Source organism: Danio rerio, chromosome 2 (assembly GCF_052040795.2).
Source record: "Danio rerio strain M-AB ecotype USA chromosome 2, GRCz13ab, whole genome shotgun sequence".
NCBI lineage: Eukaryota > Metazoa > Chordata > Actinopteri > Cypriniformes > Danionidae > Danio > Danio rerio.
Genome location: NC_141022.1, coordinates 52,055,067 through 52,069,087, shown reverse-complemented (window position 1 = coordinate 52,069,087; position 14,021 = coordinate 52,055,067). Strand labels below are relative to the sequence as shown.

Sequence of the window (14,021 nt, the reverse complement as noted above, 5' to 3'; positions counted from 1 at the left end):
CAGTTTCAACAAAATAATTTTCAAGCATTTATACTGAGGACATGTTCCCCCCGAGAATTTTGCCCGTGGGTGCGCTGCAAATCAAAAGTATCAGAATAACACCGCTTTAATAAATGGCCTTAGCAAAAGGCATCGTGCATATCAAAAACAGGCAAAGCAACAGATTAATATTATTCAACATATCCCAGATTTTTAAGGACAATTTTTTAGATGTAACCCCATTTGTAGTCTTTACCATTTTCACAAGTAACTGTAATTTAATTACACGTTTTTTCTCAGTAACTGTAACTAATTACTGTTACTTTTATTTTGTAATTAAATTACGTAACGCCGTTACATGTAACTAGTTACTTCCCAACACTGCTTGTAATAAAGACAAAAGTTACATTCGTTTACTTTCTGCACTTAAAAATGAAAATCTATAGCTAACCGCAGGACACAGTCTGGAAATCAAATTATATTTGGCAGCTCTACCAAGGGTTGCAGGTAAAATGTGCGGTTAGGCTGGAAAGCAAATGTTGTCAGAGCTTCCAGAAAATCACTGTGTTACTTTTGTCCCATGTTACTTTAGTCCCTGCTCTCCACTATACAAAAAACTGTTAAACAGTACTTTAAAAATTATGTTGAAATTTAAAAAAAATAAATAAACAAAATATTAAAGTATAATTACTATACTTGTCATATTTTCCTCCCATCATTGGATTTGAAGAAACGGAGTCATATAAATAAAGGAGTCACATTAACTGACACACAACATATGAAATATGTCATACTAATAGGTAACATGCTTTAATGAGCATTCCTTTTATTATTAATTGTCAAATGAGTTTTGATGCATGAAGAACAGCAATATGATACAGCGAAGGGGGAAAAAAACGTGTAAATGAAATTGAGCTACAGTATTTAAATATTAATATCACTCCTCTTGTTGTCATCACCTAAATCAGATTTAATCACACTTTATTTTAAGGTCTACTTGTTAAAATTAACTAGTAATTTAACTACTTAGTAGCTTCAATTAATGTCATGTGCTTACTACAGGAAAAGGGTTTAGATATTGACTTAGGATTAAGTTTAAATGAGTGTAGTTATGCATAATTAATTGTATATACTCAGAACGTAAGGATACCTTATAATAAAGCATTAAATCAGCTTCTTTTATTTTGTGCTACACTTGCATGCAGGCAAATGCATTAAAATCAGTAGTGTTGTTTTAGGTAGTACATCTTGCTTTCAGGGAAAATATCACGGTACGGTTGAGACTGAAACTTCGTCTGATTCTCATGCTCAATTGGAAGTTTATTTAAAATTTATTTTAAAAAATCTGTGTTTCTGTAGAATTACCAAGCTCAAGAGTTTGCCTGCTTTGACAGCATGAAAAGATCAAATGAACTGTGCCTTGATTGCAATGTAGGCAAATATGCAGAATAGTGTCTATAAAAGTAAACCATTCTTTAAATTTTCTTCCGCTTAGTACTTGATTTGTTAGGGGGTCCACAGCAGAATGAGCTGCCAAATACTCTGGCATATGTTTTGCACAGTGGATTCCAGCTGGGACTCGAACCAGCGACTTTCTTGCTGAGGCAACAGTGCTAACCACTGAGCCATCACGGCCCCTAAATTTAAACCACAATGGTGTTTGGTATTTCCCAGATGACTAAATTTCACCTGAGAAAGTATCAGTATTAGTAATGTCTACAATATGAGTGTGCTTCTGTCTGAGACTGCAGGAATTGTGTCGAGTTTAGTGAAATCTGTAGTCTGTAGAGTTGATTTTGTGCTCTTGGTATCAAATACATCTGCAGTGCAATCAAGAACATTTATAGACAGAACTGTGAAGTTATGGTTAATACCTGTACTATACATAACACTATTGCATACTTCTGAAGGAAATTATAATGTTTGAATATCTCTTCATCAATGCAGAGAGGATCTGGAGTCATGCATGAGAGTCTGTTTATGCTGCTGCTGCTGTCAGGTTGGTTGTATGAATAATTTATCCTTGCGTACTGTTTCTGGTGTGAACACAACATTAGACCTCCTGTGAAATTTGGATTCTTTTTCAAATATTGCCCAAGTGCTGTTTAACAGAGCAAGGAAATTATTACTATTTCCTATTATATACAGTATTTTTATTCTTGGAATTGAAGCAATTATTTTGTATTATATTATTAGCCCATTTAAATTGAATTTTTTTCCGATTGACTACAGAATGAACAACTATTGTCCAATGACTTAACCTAATTAAGCTAGTTATGCCTTAAATTTGCACGAAGTTGAATACTAGTAGCTTATAAAGTAACTATGCAATACTTAAATGAATAAATACATACTTAAATGATGTCACTTTAAATAGCGTAATCCAGTATTACAGTATTTACTGTCATTATGCAGTAATTTTATAAACCTTACCCCCAGTACTTGTAATTAATAAACATTTCTCAATAGAAAAATTAGTGGAAGTGAAGCAGTCAGTCATGTTTACATTATTTCAAGAGTTCAAATTTAGCTGATGATTGATAAGAAGTGAAGTTTATGTATAAACTAATTTCGAGAGGATCACGTGCTTATGATTGCTAGCGGCTGGATCCGCTTTATCCAATTCACTACGCTCCAATCAGATGACTCGTAAACTACTATAAATACCCTGGGTTTCATTCCACTGCTATGCTTGTTTTGAAAAATCCCTCCTTCCACCCTTACTCCTCCTTCTTAGATGGGTGACACGGTGGCCCAGTGCGTAGCACCGTTGCCTCACAGCAAGAATGTCTCTTGTTCCAGGCTTTACCACACCAGCAGACATTTCTGTGTGGAGTTTGCACTTCTCCCAGTGCTCACGTGGGTTTCCCCTGGGTTCCCCGGTTTCCTCCCACCGCCTAAAAACATGCAATAAAGTTAATTGACTAATCCAAATTGGCACCATAGATATGCTTCTAGTACGTAGTTATCTTCAAGAGCAATCACTTACTGTTCATTGGTTACTACAGCAGGGGAGTTCTCGGGATCTACCTGAGCTCAAACTCCACTCCTGCCTTGCAACGGGAGGGAGCCCTGGGCTCGAGGATCTCATGAGCTCAGGGCTCTCTCCCGGGACAGCATGCCAAACAAGCTTTTATAATTAATCATCGGCTAAGTGTGAACTCTTGAAAGCTTGTTTAGCATGCTGTTCTGGGAGAGACCCTGAGCTCATTAGATCCTTGAGCATGGGGCTCCCTCCTGTTTGCAGAACGAGAGATGAGTTTGAGCTCGGGTAGATCTTGAAAACTGCCCTGCTTGTTAATAGTGAATGCAAATTATGAATAACTATGAAGAGAATATTGCTGATTTATCACTCGTCTATGGTGTCGATTTGGTCAAATTACTTATGTTACATGTTTTTGGCCTGTGGAAAAAAAACAGAGAGCCTGGGAAAAACCCACACAAACATGGGGAGAACATGTAAACACAGAAATGTCAACTTGGCCAGGTAAAGACTTGAACCAGAGACATTCTTGCTGTGAGGCAACGGTGCTAACCACTGGGCCTCTGTGCTGCCCTGTAAAAAGAGGAGTTGGGGTGGAAGGGAAGATTGATTGGTGGTTGCAATAGTCAATCATACAAGTCAATCATAAGCATGTGCTACTCTCAAAATTAGTTTATGAATAAACTTCACTTTGTAAATTGGTTTCCACTTTAATAAAAATAGATTAAACGAACTCGATTAATGAAACCATTTTGCAGAAAACGGCATATTGAACTATAGTTTTTATAGCTAGGGCGCCGCCATCTTAGATTATCGCTGTGTCTGATGTCACAAGGTTGGATTCAGCTTTACAAGTACAGTGGAAGTAATAGACTGAACACGGAGACTATTTTAACCTTGCTGGGCGGTGCAGTGGCGCAGTGGGTAGCGCTGTTACATCACAGCAAGAAGGTCGCTGGTTCGAGCCTCGGCTGGGTCAGTTGGCATTTCTGTGTGGAGTTTGCATGTTCTCCCCGTGTTTGTGTGGGTTTCCTTCGTGCTCCAGTTTCCCCAACAAGTCCAAAGACATGCACTATAGGTGAACATGCACTATATGTGAATTAGGTAAGCTAAATTGTCAGTGGTGTATGTGTGTTTATGAGAGTGTATGGGTGTTTCCCAGTGCTGGGTTGCAGCTGGAATGGGCATCAGCTGAGTAAAACATATACTAGATAGGTTGGCGGTTTATTCCGCCGTGTCAACCCCTGATTAATAAAGTGACTAAGCCGAAAATGAAATCAATGAATGACTGACTGCTTTATAATTTTATAAACCTAACCCACATTCTAACCCCAACCATATAGTCAGTACTTACAAAGAAGTAAAATAACTCAATAGTTAAATGAATAAATCAGTTAAACAACATCACCTTAAAATAAAGTATAATCCAATATTATCTACTGTCATTATGGCAGGGACTGTTAAACAGCATCTGGGAAATATTTCACTGGAGGGCCAATCATTTTGACTTCAACCATATGAATCACTCCTGCAGGGCTTTTGAGGATGAATTCTGAGCTTTATCGTGATTACTACTTTATAAATATAAGAATGTCATGGCCAGAGGCTCAAAGTTACTGCAGAGCGAAGTACACTGATCTGGCTACGGCAGAGAGCACGGATGATGTGAACAGGCTGTTAAATTCAGTGGGTGCTCAATACAATGGATCGGTGTGGATTGGACTGAAGAGAGGGACACAGAAACGTTGGGGCTGGTCTTATGGAGATAACACAATCGCACAGTACACTGCTTGGAGCAATGGAGAACCGTCCAGTACAAATGAATGTGGCTTCTTGGCTTACGGAAACTGGCGCACTTACAATTGCTCTGATCTGATTTACTTTGCATGCTACAATGGTAAGTTACAAGTTTGGCACTTGATTATTTCATTTAGCTGAGAATGGTGACTTGTGAACCTATTTTTGAAAGCAGGCACTGGATACACCATGTTAACTATGTGGATGAATTGGACCGATGCTCAAAGCTACTGCAGAAAGCATTACATAGACCTACCCACCATCCACAACTCCACAGAACTGGCGCAGATAAACAGTGCTGTTTCCTACAATGCGTGGCTCTGGATTGGCCTGTTCAAGGACTCCTGGGAATGGTCTGACAAATGGGGCTGGTTCTTTAGATACTGGGCAGTAGGTCAACCATCCCCGAGTGCAGGATCTAGTGACTGTGTCGGCATGTCAACGACTAATTTTGGCAAATGGGCTTCATACAGCTGTGGCCTACAGCAGCCTTTTATCTGCTATGGAGGTGAGTGTTTCTTCTTTCTTAAAATAACATTTTAGTAGGGTTGATGTTTTTTGGTGTATGTTGTGTGGTTTTAAAAATTAAAGCGTTTGCATGCATGAAAACAATCTGATTGTTCATTCTAATAGCTTGTTGGATAAAAATTGCACGTCCACAAGCTTTTTATTTGATTTGACTCTAGAGCTGTAGTTATTAGCAGATTTCCCGGCTGTGTTCATTTCCAAATTACCCCCATGCCAACACTTAAATTCCCACTTCAACGTCCACTTTAAATAATTTCGAAAGTTTAAATTTCTCTTGCTCCATTTTTACGTTTTTACATTTTTACGTTATAAGCCATGAAGTTATTTTAAGTGAAGTTTATTTATAAACTTCAGTGGTTAGCACTGTTGCCTCACAGCAAGAACATCGCTGGTTCTAGTCCATACCAAGCCAGCCGATGTTTCTGTGCAGAGTTTACACGTTCTCCCCATTCTCATATGGGTTTCCACCGGGTTCCCAGGTTTCCTCCGACGGTCCAAAAACATGCAACTTAAGTTAATTGACTAATCCAAATCGGCGCCATAGACATGCTCCTAGTAAGTAGTTATCTCTTAAAAGCAATCACTATCTGTTCATTAGCTACGACAGCAGGGGAGATCTCGAGATTTACCCGAGCTCAAACTCCCCTCTTGCCTTGCAAACGGAAGGGAACCCCGGGCTCGAGGATCTTAATGACCTAGGCCTCTCTCCCACGACAGCACACAAAACAAGCTTTATAATGAATCCTCAGCTAAGTATGAACTTTTGAAATACAGTTCAGTTTTAACTATGACAATTGCGCTCACTTCAAATGCACTCCGAAACATTTACGTTTGTCATTTTGAACACAGTCATGTCTTATATAATTTAACGATTTACAATTTAACATTTTCAGGAATTATTTATATCCTTAATGATACAAAAAATAATGTTGTTGATTGGAAAACGTACCCTTGATTGCAGTGCTCTACGGTAATTTTTTTTTTTTTATTAAAAGCGGTCAAAAAGTTAGTAGCAATGACTATATATATATATATATATATATATATATATATATATATATATATATATATATATATATATTATTTATTTCTATAGCGGTTTTACAATATAGATTGTGTCAGCAGCTTCGCATAGAAGATTATAGTGATCTAAAACAGTGTCAGTTCAGTTTTCAGTGTGGTTTAATATTCACTTCTAAGAGTTTAAACACTGAAGAGCAATTCATCGATGTGCAGCTCCAAGGGTCCCGAACCATGCAAACCAGCGGCCACAGCTGGAAAGGAAGAACTTCACCATTTACTTTACCATATTATCGTGCCACAAAATATACAAAAGTATGGAGAGCAAATATAATAAAATAGAGAAATACTGGATAGCTTTAGATAAACAGTTTCAGGAAAAGTTATAAACAGGCTGTTCTTAAAAAAACTAATCATGCACTAATTTTCTTTGCTACTACAAAATGTGCAGATGTCAAAGTGTGGTTCTCAAAATATTTAAAATATATAAACAATATTTAAAATTGAAAGTATATTAAAATTTTATTTGAAATTATTCAAATAACATTTGTCATCATTTAACCACCCTAATGCCAGATTTGCATCATTCCTGCACATCTGATGTCATTGTCATAGGTAGGGTTAATATCCATGCTGTTTTTCTTAGGAAGCAAAAGTAATGGACTAAATATTGTAAATGGGATTTCTTCTTTCTCTGGTGGACGGTGATGAACATGTTCAAAAACTCTTCAAATTATTGATGCAACAATTGCAATTTTCTTGTCTGATGCCATTTAGGCCAATTCTAGTTTTCTTTCTAAGAAATCACTATTTTGAAAAAACGTTTCCCACAAACTGCATTAACAACACAAAAAAAATGTTCACTAAACAAATAATTTTAACAAAACATACTTTCCCTCCATCTATAACTTTGTCTTTTAAGTCCAGAGATAAGCATATACTTTGTTAAATGAACAGTATTTGTTTACCTTTGTATTATATTTAATAAACAGTTTTAAATAAAAACAAATAAAAATAAATTGCATTTACCGGTTCGTCAATAAGCACAGATGTCAACACATTTGACAGTTATGATTAAATTTGTTGCACCAAAAGTAGTGGCAATGGTTGCAAATTGCAAACATCACTTTTCATGGGAAATGTACATGTAAGGGAATTTGTTTTTCTGAGCCTCAGTCGGGTCAAATGCGCAGAAAGTGAACTTATTTGATATTCAAAATAGTAAGCAAGTACTGCTTTGTTTACATTGTGTACATTTGCAGCCCCAGTTTCAAGCTTCTGTATAGCCGGTGCGCTTGATAAAGTGCTTGATGCATCACTGAGACACAAGCACAGCCCTCCAGTATCTGCGGACACTTTCAAAACTGAGCAGCACAAAGGGAAGAAATCAGTGCGTTGAGGATCTGTCCAGTGTATTATTGAGCCTTCTCTTATTTAAACTTTCAGGTTGGCCTACTTTGTGTGTGAAGCGCAGATAAACCCTCTCTACTCTCTTGCGATCCAAGTATTGGAATCAGTGCATTCCTACTCTCAGTGTCAGAAAAGAATGTGTTGGTATAATCAGAGAATACAAGAAATAAAAAAAGAAGATGCATTGCATTAACAGTGCTTGAATTTTGGCAGTTGAAGTGCCAAAATCTAAAAGATTTCCCATTATAAGCACCATTGTCAATTTGAAATACATCATTAAATTGGCTTCTAAATGTATGCATGCAGTGGGAATAAGTGTTAAGCAAGGTATATTATTATGAATATTCAGTTCAATATTCTTACAGTGCTGTTGTTCCATTTGTTAAAGGGACAAAGGTTCCTTACATCTACCAGTATGTGAATAAAAGCATGACGTGGCCAGATGCTCAGAGTTACTGCAGGGCGAGATTCACTGATCTGGCTACTGTAGACACCATGGATGATGTGAATCGTCTGGTAAATATAGTGGATCCTGGATTTAGTGGTTCAGTGTGGATAGGTCTCCAAAATGGAGGACAAAACCGCTGGATCTGGTCTTTGGGCAACGGCGTACTGTCCACCTACAGTTTCTGGAATCCAGGAGAACCGAGTGGAGATGGGGATTGTGGGAGCAGTACTTATGGAAACTGGTCTGATGAGAGCTGCAGCACTGTTCTCCCATTTTTATGTTTCGATGGTGAGTCCTCAGATCAGTTTTTTCCATCTCATTTATACAGTATATCTGATTGGCTCAAAAGGCTGGCCCTTGTCTTGTTTTCTGAACAGATCACACTGGATTTGCTATTATTAATACTGCTATGACATGGAGAGATGCCCAGAGCTACTGCAGACATTACCACACTGATCTGGCGACGATCGACAGTGTAGATCAGCAGCATATGATCAGTACTCAATCAACGCTCTGGATCGGCCTTTTCCTCGATTCTTGGGGATGGTCTGATCAGGATATTCTCAGTTTCAGATACTGGGCTCCTGATCAACCACCCCTCAGTTCAGTATCTGGTGACTGTGCCGGCCTGTCAACAGCTGATTTTGGGCAATGGGCTCAATACAGCTGCAATTTACAGCAGAATTTTATCTGCTACGGAGGTGAGTTTAACCAATTCATTCATTGATTTAAACAAAAAAAAAAATTATCACCCCTTAAAACAATGGCAATACTCTGCGTGTTCAAAGATATGTAGTTGTACTCTAATATAAATACAATTTTTGTGTTGGACTATCTTTAGCTATAGTGCATTTGGAAAGTGTTCATAGCGCTAGAATACTCACATTTTTTAATGTTGCAGCCTTATTCCGACATGGATTAAATTCATTTATTTCCTCAAAATTCTACACACAACACCCCATAATGACAATGTGAAAAAATGATATTTTGAAATTGTTGCAAATTTATTACAAATAAAAAACCTGAAAAACCACATGTACGGAGTATTGACAGCCTTTGCCGTGAAGCTCTAAATTGAGCTCAGGTACATTCTGTTTCCACTGATCATTCTTGAGATGTTTCAGCAGCTTCATTGGAGTTCACCTGTGGTAAATTCAGTTGATTGGACAGGATTTGAAAAAGCATACAGCTGTCTATATAAGGTTCCAGGGTAGACGGTGCATGTCAAAGCACAAACCAAGCATGAAGACAAAGGAATTGTCCGAGACAGGATTGTCTCGAGGCACAAGGCTGGGGAAGGTTACAGAAAGATTTCTGCTGCTCTGAAAGTTCCAATGAGCACAGTGGCCTCCATCATCCATAAGTGGAAGTAGTTTGGAACCACCAGGACTCTTCCAAGAGCTGACCAGCCATCTAAGCTGAGTGATCGGGCCTTGGTCAGGGAGGTGATCAATAAACTGATGGTCACTCTGTTTGATCTCCAGCATTCTTCTGTGGTGAAAGGAGAACCTTACAGAAGGACAATCCACCAGTCAGGCCTGTATGGACTCTTTGCCTGGAATTTGCCAAAAGGCATCTGAAGGTCTCTCAGACCATAAGAAACAAAATTCTCTGGTCTGATGAGACTAAAATTGAACTCTTTGGAGTGAACGCCAGGCGTTACGTTTGGAGAAAGCCTGGCCAGGCACATCACCAGGCTAATACCATTCCTACAGTGAAGCATGGTGGTGGCAGCATCATGCTGTGGGGATGTTTTTCAGCAGTAGGAACTGGAAGACTAGTCAGGATAGAGGGAAAGACGAATGCAGCAATGTACAGAGACACCCTGAATAAAAAAAAACCTGCTTTAGAGTGCTCCTGACCACAGACTGGGGCGACAGATCTTTGAGCAAGACAATGACCCAAAGCACACCACCAAAATATCAATGGAGTGGCTTCATTACAACTCGGTGAATGTCCTTGGGTGGCCCAGTGAGAGTCCTGATCTAAATCCTATTGAACATTTCTGGAGAGATCTGAAAGTGACTGTACACCGTTTCTTCCAATCCAATGTAATAGAGCTTGAGTTGTACTGCAAAGACGAATGGGCAAAACTTCCCAAAGACAGGTGTGCTAAGCTTGTGGCATCATATTCAAAATGACTTGAGGCTGTAATTGCTGCCAAAGGTGCATCAACAAAGTATTGAGCAAAGGCTGTGAACACTGATATATATGTGATTTTTTTTTTTTTCAGGTTTTTTATTTTCAATACATTTGCTAAATTTTAAAAACTCTTTTTTTTCACATTGTCATTATGGGGTATTGTGTATTGAATTGAGAGGAAATAAATTAATTTAATTCGTTTTGGAACAAGGCTGCAACATAAAAAAAAATGATTGTGGCATCAATTCACAGTGTCATTGTTTCAGTATGCTTCTGTAATGTCACAATGTGTAGAGTTGCATTCATTTTCAGCCGAGATCTTGTATTAATGATGGGATGATGGTCAATCTATGTGTAAATAATTTGAGCCTGATTAATTTACCATGCTTGTATGTATGTAATTTACCATGCTTCTCATCCTGATGCGTCTATTACTCTGGAATAGGGTAAATTTGGACAAGGGGTCACAAACCACCAGGTTTCAACCCAAGACCATGTCGTGAAAGAGTTTCTACCTGGCAGCAAGAATGCTTAATTACTCTATATAAGATCCCACTTTATTGTTAAGTTTGAATTTGCCCTTCAAGAACAAATATCCATATATTGAATATTACTACACCACTGCCAGTAGTGTTGTCAAAAGAACTAAAACTTCAGTACCAAGTCAGTACTAATGAAAAAAAAAAATCTATGTGTTACTAAATTTTCTTAAGTACTAGTCTAGTTCTTTTTTTTTTTTTTGTTTTTTGGACAGGTAGTGTATCTTTTCTTCCATCGATGACTCTAAGTGCTAATGTTATGACATGTTTTCTCTGTTTTTCTCAAGATGACAGCTTAATTAATAAGCAGATTGTTCATATAAAATTGTCCTGTAAAGATAAATGCACACCGAATGACCCCACACTACAGACCGCCTTTCTAAATAAGGTATGTATCTCTGTGCATAATCTCTAATTCTGACCTGAATAGTGTTGTATTTGACTCTTTCTTGGTGGTCTTCCAGATAAATGAGAAGCTGAGGAGCTTGGGACTGGAAAGAAAGAGCAAAATAAGCTGGAAACAGAGTGAAGATGAAGAGGTGTTTCATGAGGAGACTTACCCGCCAACTAATTATTGAACGTAAAGGCCAGCGTTCATCTGTGTACCTCACTGACTTTGAAACCGATTTAAAGATTAAAAGTTGAAATATTAACTACATATAGGAGATAGAAAGTTGTATCAATTAAATAAAAACAAATTGAACTACAAATAGTTTTATTTCTAAGATTGAAACTCTCTTAAAAGTTCATTTTTGTAACCTAAAATAACTACTAAAAAGGTCAATAAAATCCAAATGTGAGCAGTGTGAGCAGTGTGTTATGCAGTGTGTTTATTTATTATTTATTTCTGATTATGTTTTAATTTAATTAAAGAATATTGTTTCTGTAATAAAAATAATGAAATAACTATTGTAAAATGATAACCTGATTATATATTTCTTGTATATGTGTCTAAAATGAGAGTGTGCATTTTGGTGTGTTCATCAAATCAACTACAAAATGATTTTATACGCACAGAAAACATCAAATTAAAGTATCTGCTGTAATGTTTCAAATACCTTTTTGTGGGGGTAGGGAAATCAAGTCAAAATATGGGTAATGTTCAGTTATCATAAAAATGGAACAACGTGCTTATTCAGAGCTGTACTTGTTATATATTATATTATATTATATTATATTATATTATATTATATTATATTATATTATATTATATTATATTATATTATATTATATTATATTGATTTTAAACTATTAATCTTTGTTTTTAAACCCTTAAACGATCAGGCACCACCTACTTATCAGACCTGCTACATGGTAGGTCACTGCGGTCTTCTGATGAATTTATTCTTTCTGTACCAAGGTCCCGGTGTAAGCGAAGTGGGGATCGCGCTTTTGCTATTATTGCCCCAAAACTCTGGAACAGGCTTCCATCCCACATCGGACATGCTCCAACTCTATCTGTTTTTAAAAAGCGTTTGAAAGGCCATCTTTGTTTCTTAGTATTTGAGCCTTTTTAATGTTGTGGGGTTTGCCTTATGTTTTAATTGTTATGTATGTGATGTAGATTTTATTTTTAGTATTGATTATGTTAAGCTCTTTGGGCAACGTTGTGTTGCGTTGTGTTGTAAAAAGTGTGCTATATAAACTAACTAACTAACTAACTTTATGATATATAATAGGTGATTAAATATAACTAGACTATACAAAATGCTAGATTTCTTTAGGATGGGATACATTCATAGCTAGAGGTGGGTAGTAACAAATTACATTTACTTTGTTACATTTACTTGAGTAAAAAATTGGGGTACTTTTTGAGTTGTTTTAAAGATTTCTACTTTTACTCAAAGTTAAAAAAAAAAAAAGGGATCAAACTTTACTATTACTTTGCTACATTCTGTGGCATAACGCCGTTACTCTCAAGTGGTAATAAATATGAGTCATATGTAGAGAAATTAGCTCAGTTTATGAATAATAATGATCAATAATAATGAGATGATTTATGAATAATAAAAATATTATTAATATTCTGAATTAAGTTATTGTTAATGTGACCAAATAAATATAACAAGACCTTGCCCGCTCGTCTGAGAAGACTCTGTAATGATCTATAAATTAGGAAAGGGAATTATATCTTCTCCTTGTGAAATAGATTATTCATTTAAAAGTTTTGAAAAACTTAATATCAGAAATGCGGTCTGCCCACTCAAGGGGGGCATTTTTAAAGAGCTTCTATCAGACCTTTCTGCGCAGAGCTTCTACTGACTGACCTATAGTTTCATGGTAAAGTTTGAGCGGGAGATTTTCTTTGTCTCTGGACCGCTCCTATGCATAATGAGGGACCTCCCAAGCATTTCTATACTGTATAAGGCTCAAAAAGGACTTTATAAAAGCATGCATATACTGTTTTAATTACTTTCGTCATAGGGCAGAGTATATAGATTTCCAGCACACATTAAATATCAATTAGAGTGAGCTTTAAGTTCGAATAGTTCTTTTCTTCAAATCTGGAAGGGGCTTTGGAATGTGATTGGGTTTGTAAAAGCTAAGGAGGGAGTTTACTCCGTTTCCCCATCTGCAATATAGGTTAAACAGTGGCAATAAGTCCCCAGCGTGCAATAAGCATCTCGGGGTATCGAGGTGTCATGCACAGCAACCTTTTTCTCCAGACCATCTAGAGCCAGAGAGCATTAACGTCGAGCTAGTGAGAAATATGGTCTCTTAAAGTGATCATCCATTCTTAAGTTGCGGCCCATATGTAACACATAAGACTTGTTTGCAAATCTCATGAGGTGCCACATTGGAAAGGTTATGTCACTGAAGATTGGAGTACTTTGAGGTAAATTTAAATTTACACCATATAGATCCCCAAGAAGCATCATCAACATGACCAGAAGAATTTAGCTTAAAGAACTCTTTATTCCATAGCTGCTTGCTTAGGATAGAAAAGAGGGATACGAAGTGGACACTGTACTGTACATTTCCTTTTTACTGTAATGTTAATTGCTAACAGAGGGAATGTCAAGTCTCCATGAGACCCCATATGTTTGCATACGTTTTTCCCCAAATTTCTGTTTAACAAAGAGATTTTTTCAACACATTTCTAATCATAATAGATTTAACTTATTTCTAAAAACTTTTTTATTTGGTCTTTACCATGATGACAGTACATATTATT

General features: G+C 36.9%; 1 protein-coding gene across 25 annotated transcripts in view; it reads left to right on the top strand.

Moving 5' to 3' along the window:
• The window catches only part of si:dkeyp-94g1.1, a 204,767-nt gene that overhangs the window by 187,877 nt on the left and 2,869 nt on the right, over positions 1–14,021 (top strand). For 20 of the 25 annotated variants that reach the window (XM_087240144.1, XM_087240140.1, XM_087240146.1 and 17 more), the window contains 7 exons: positions 1,927–1,978; positions 4,497–4,859; positions 4,935–5,267; positions 8,106–8,453; positions 8,543–8,866; positions 11,134–11,234; positions 11,311–11,655. In XM_087240144.1, coding sequence (XP_087096270.1) covers positions 1,942–1,978; positions 4,497–4,859; positions 4,935–5,267; positions 8,106–8,453; positions 8,543–8,866; positions 11,134–11,234; positions 11,311–11,424 — 1,620 coding nt within the window. In that variant the 5' untranslated portion in view covers positions 1,927–1,941 and the 3' untranslated portion in view covers positions 11,425–11,655. 25 annotated transcript variants of the gene reach the window in all.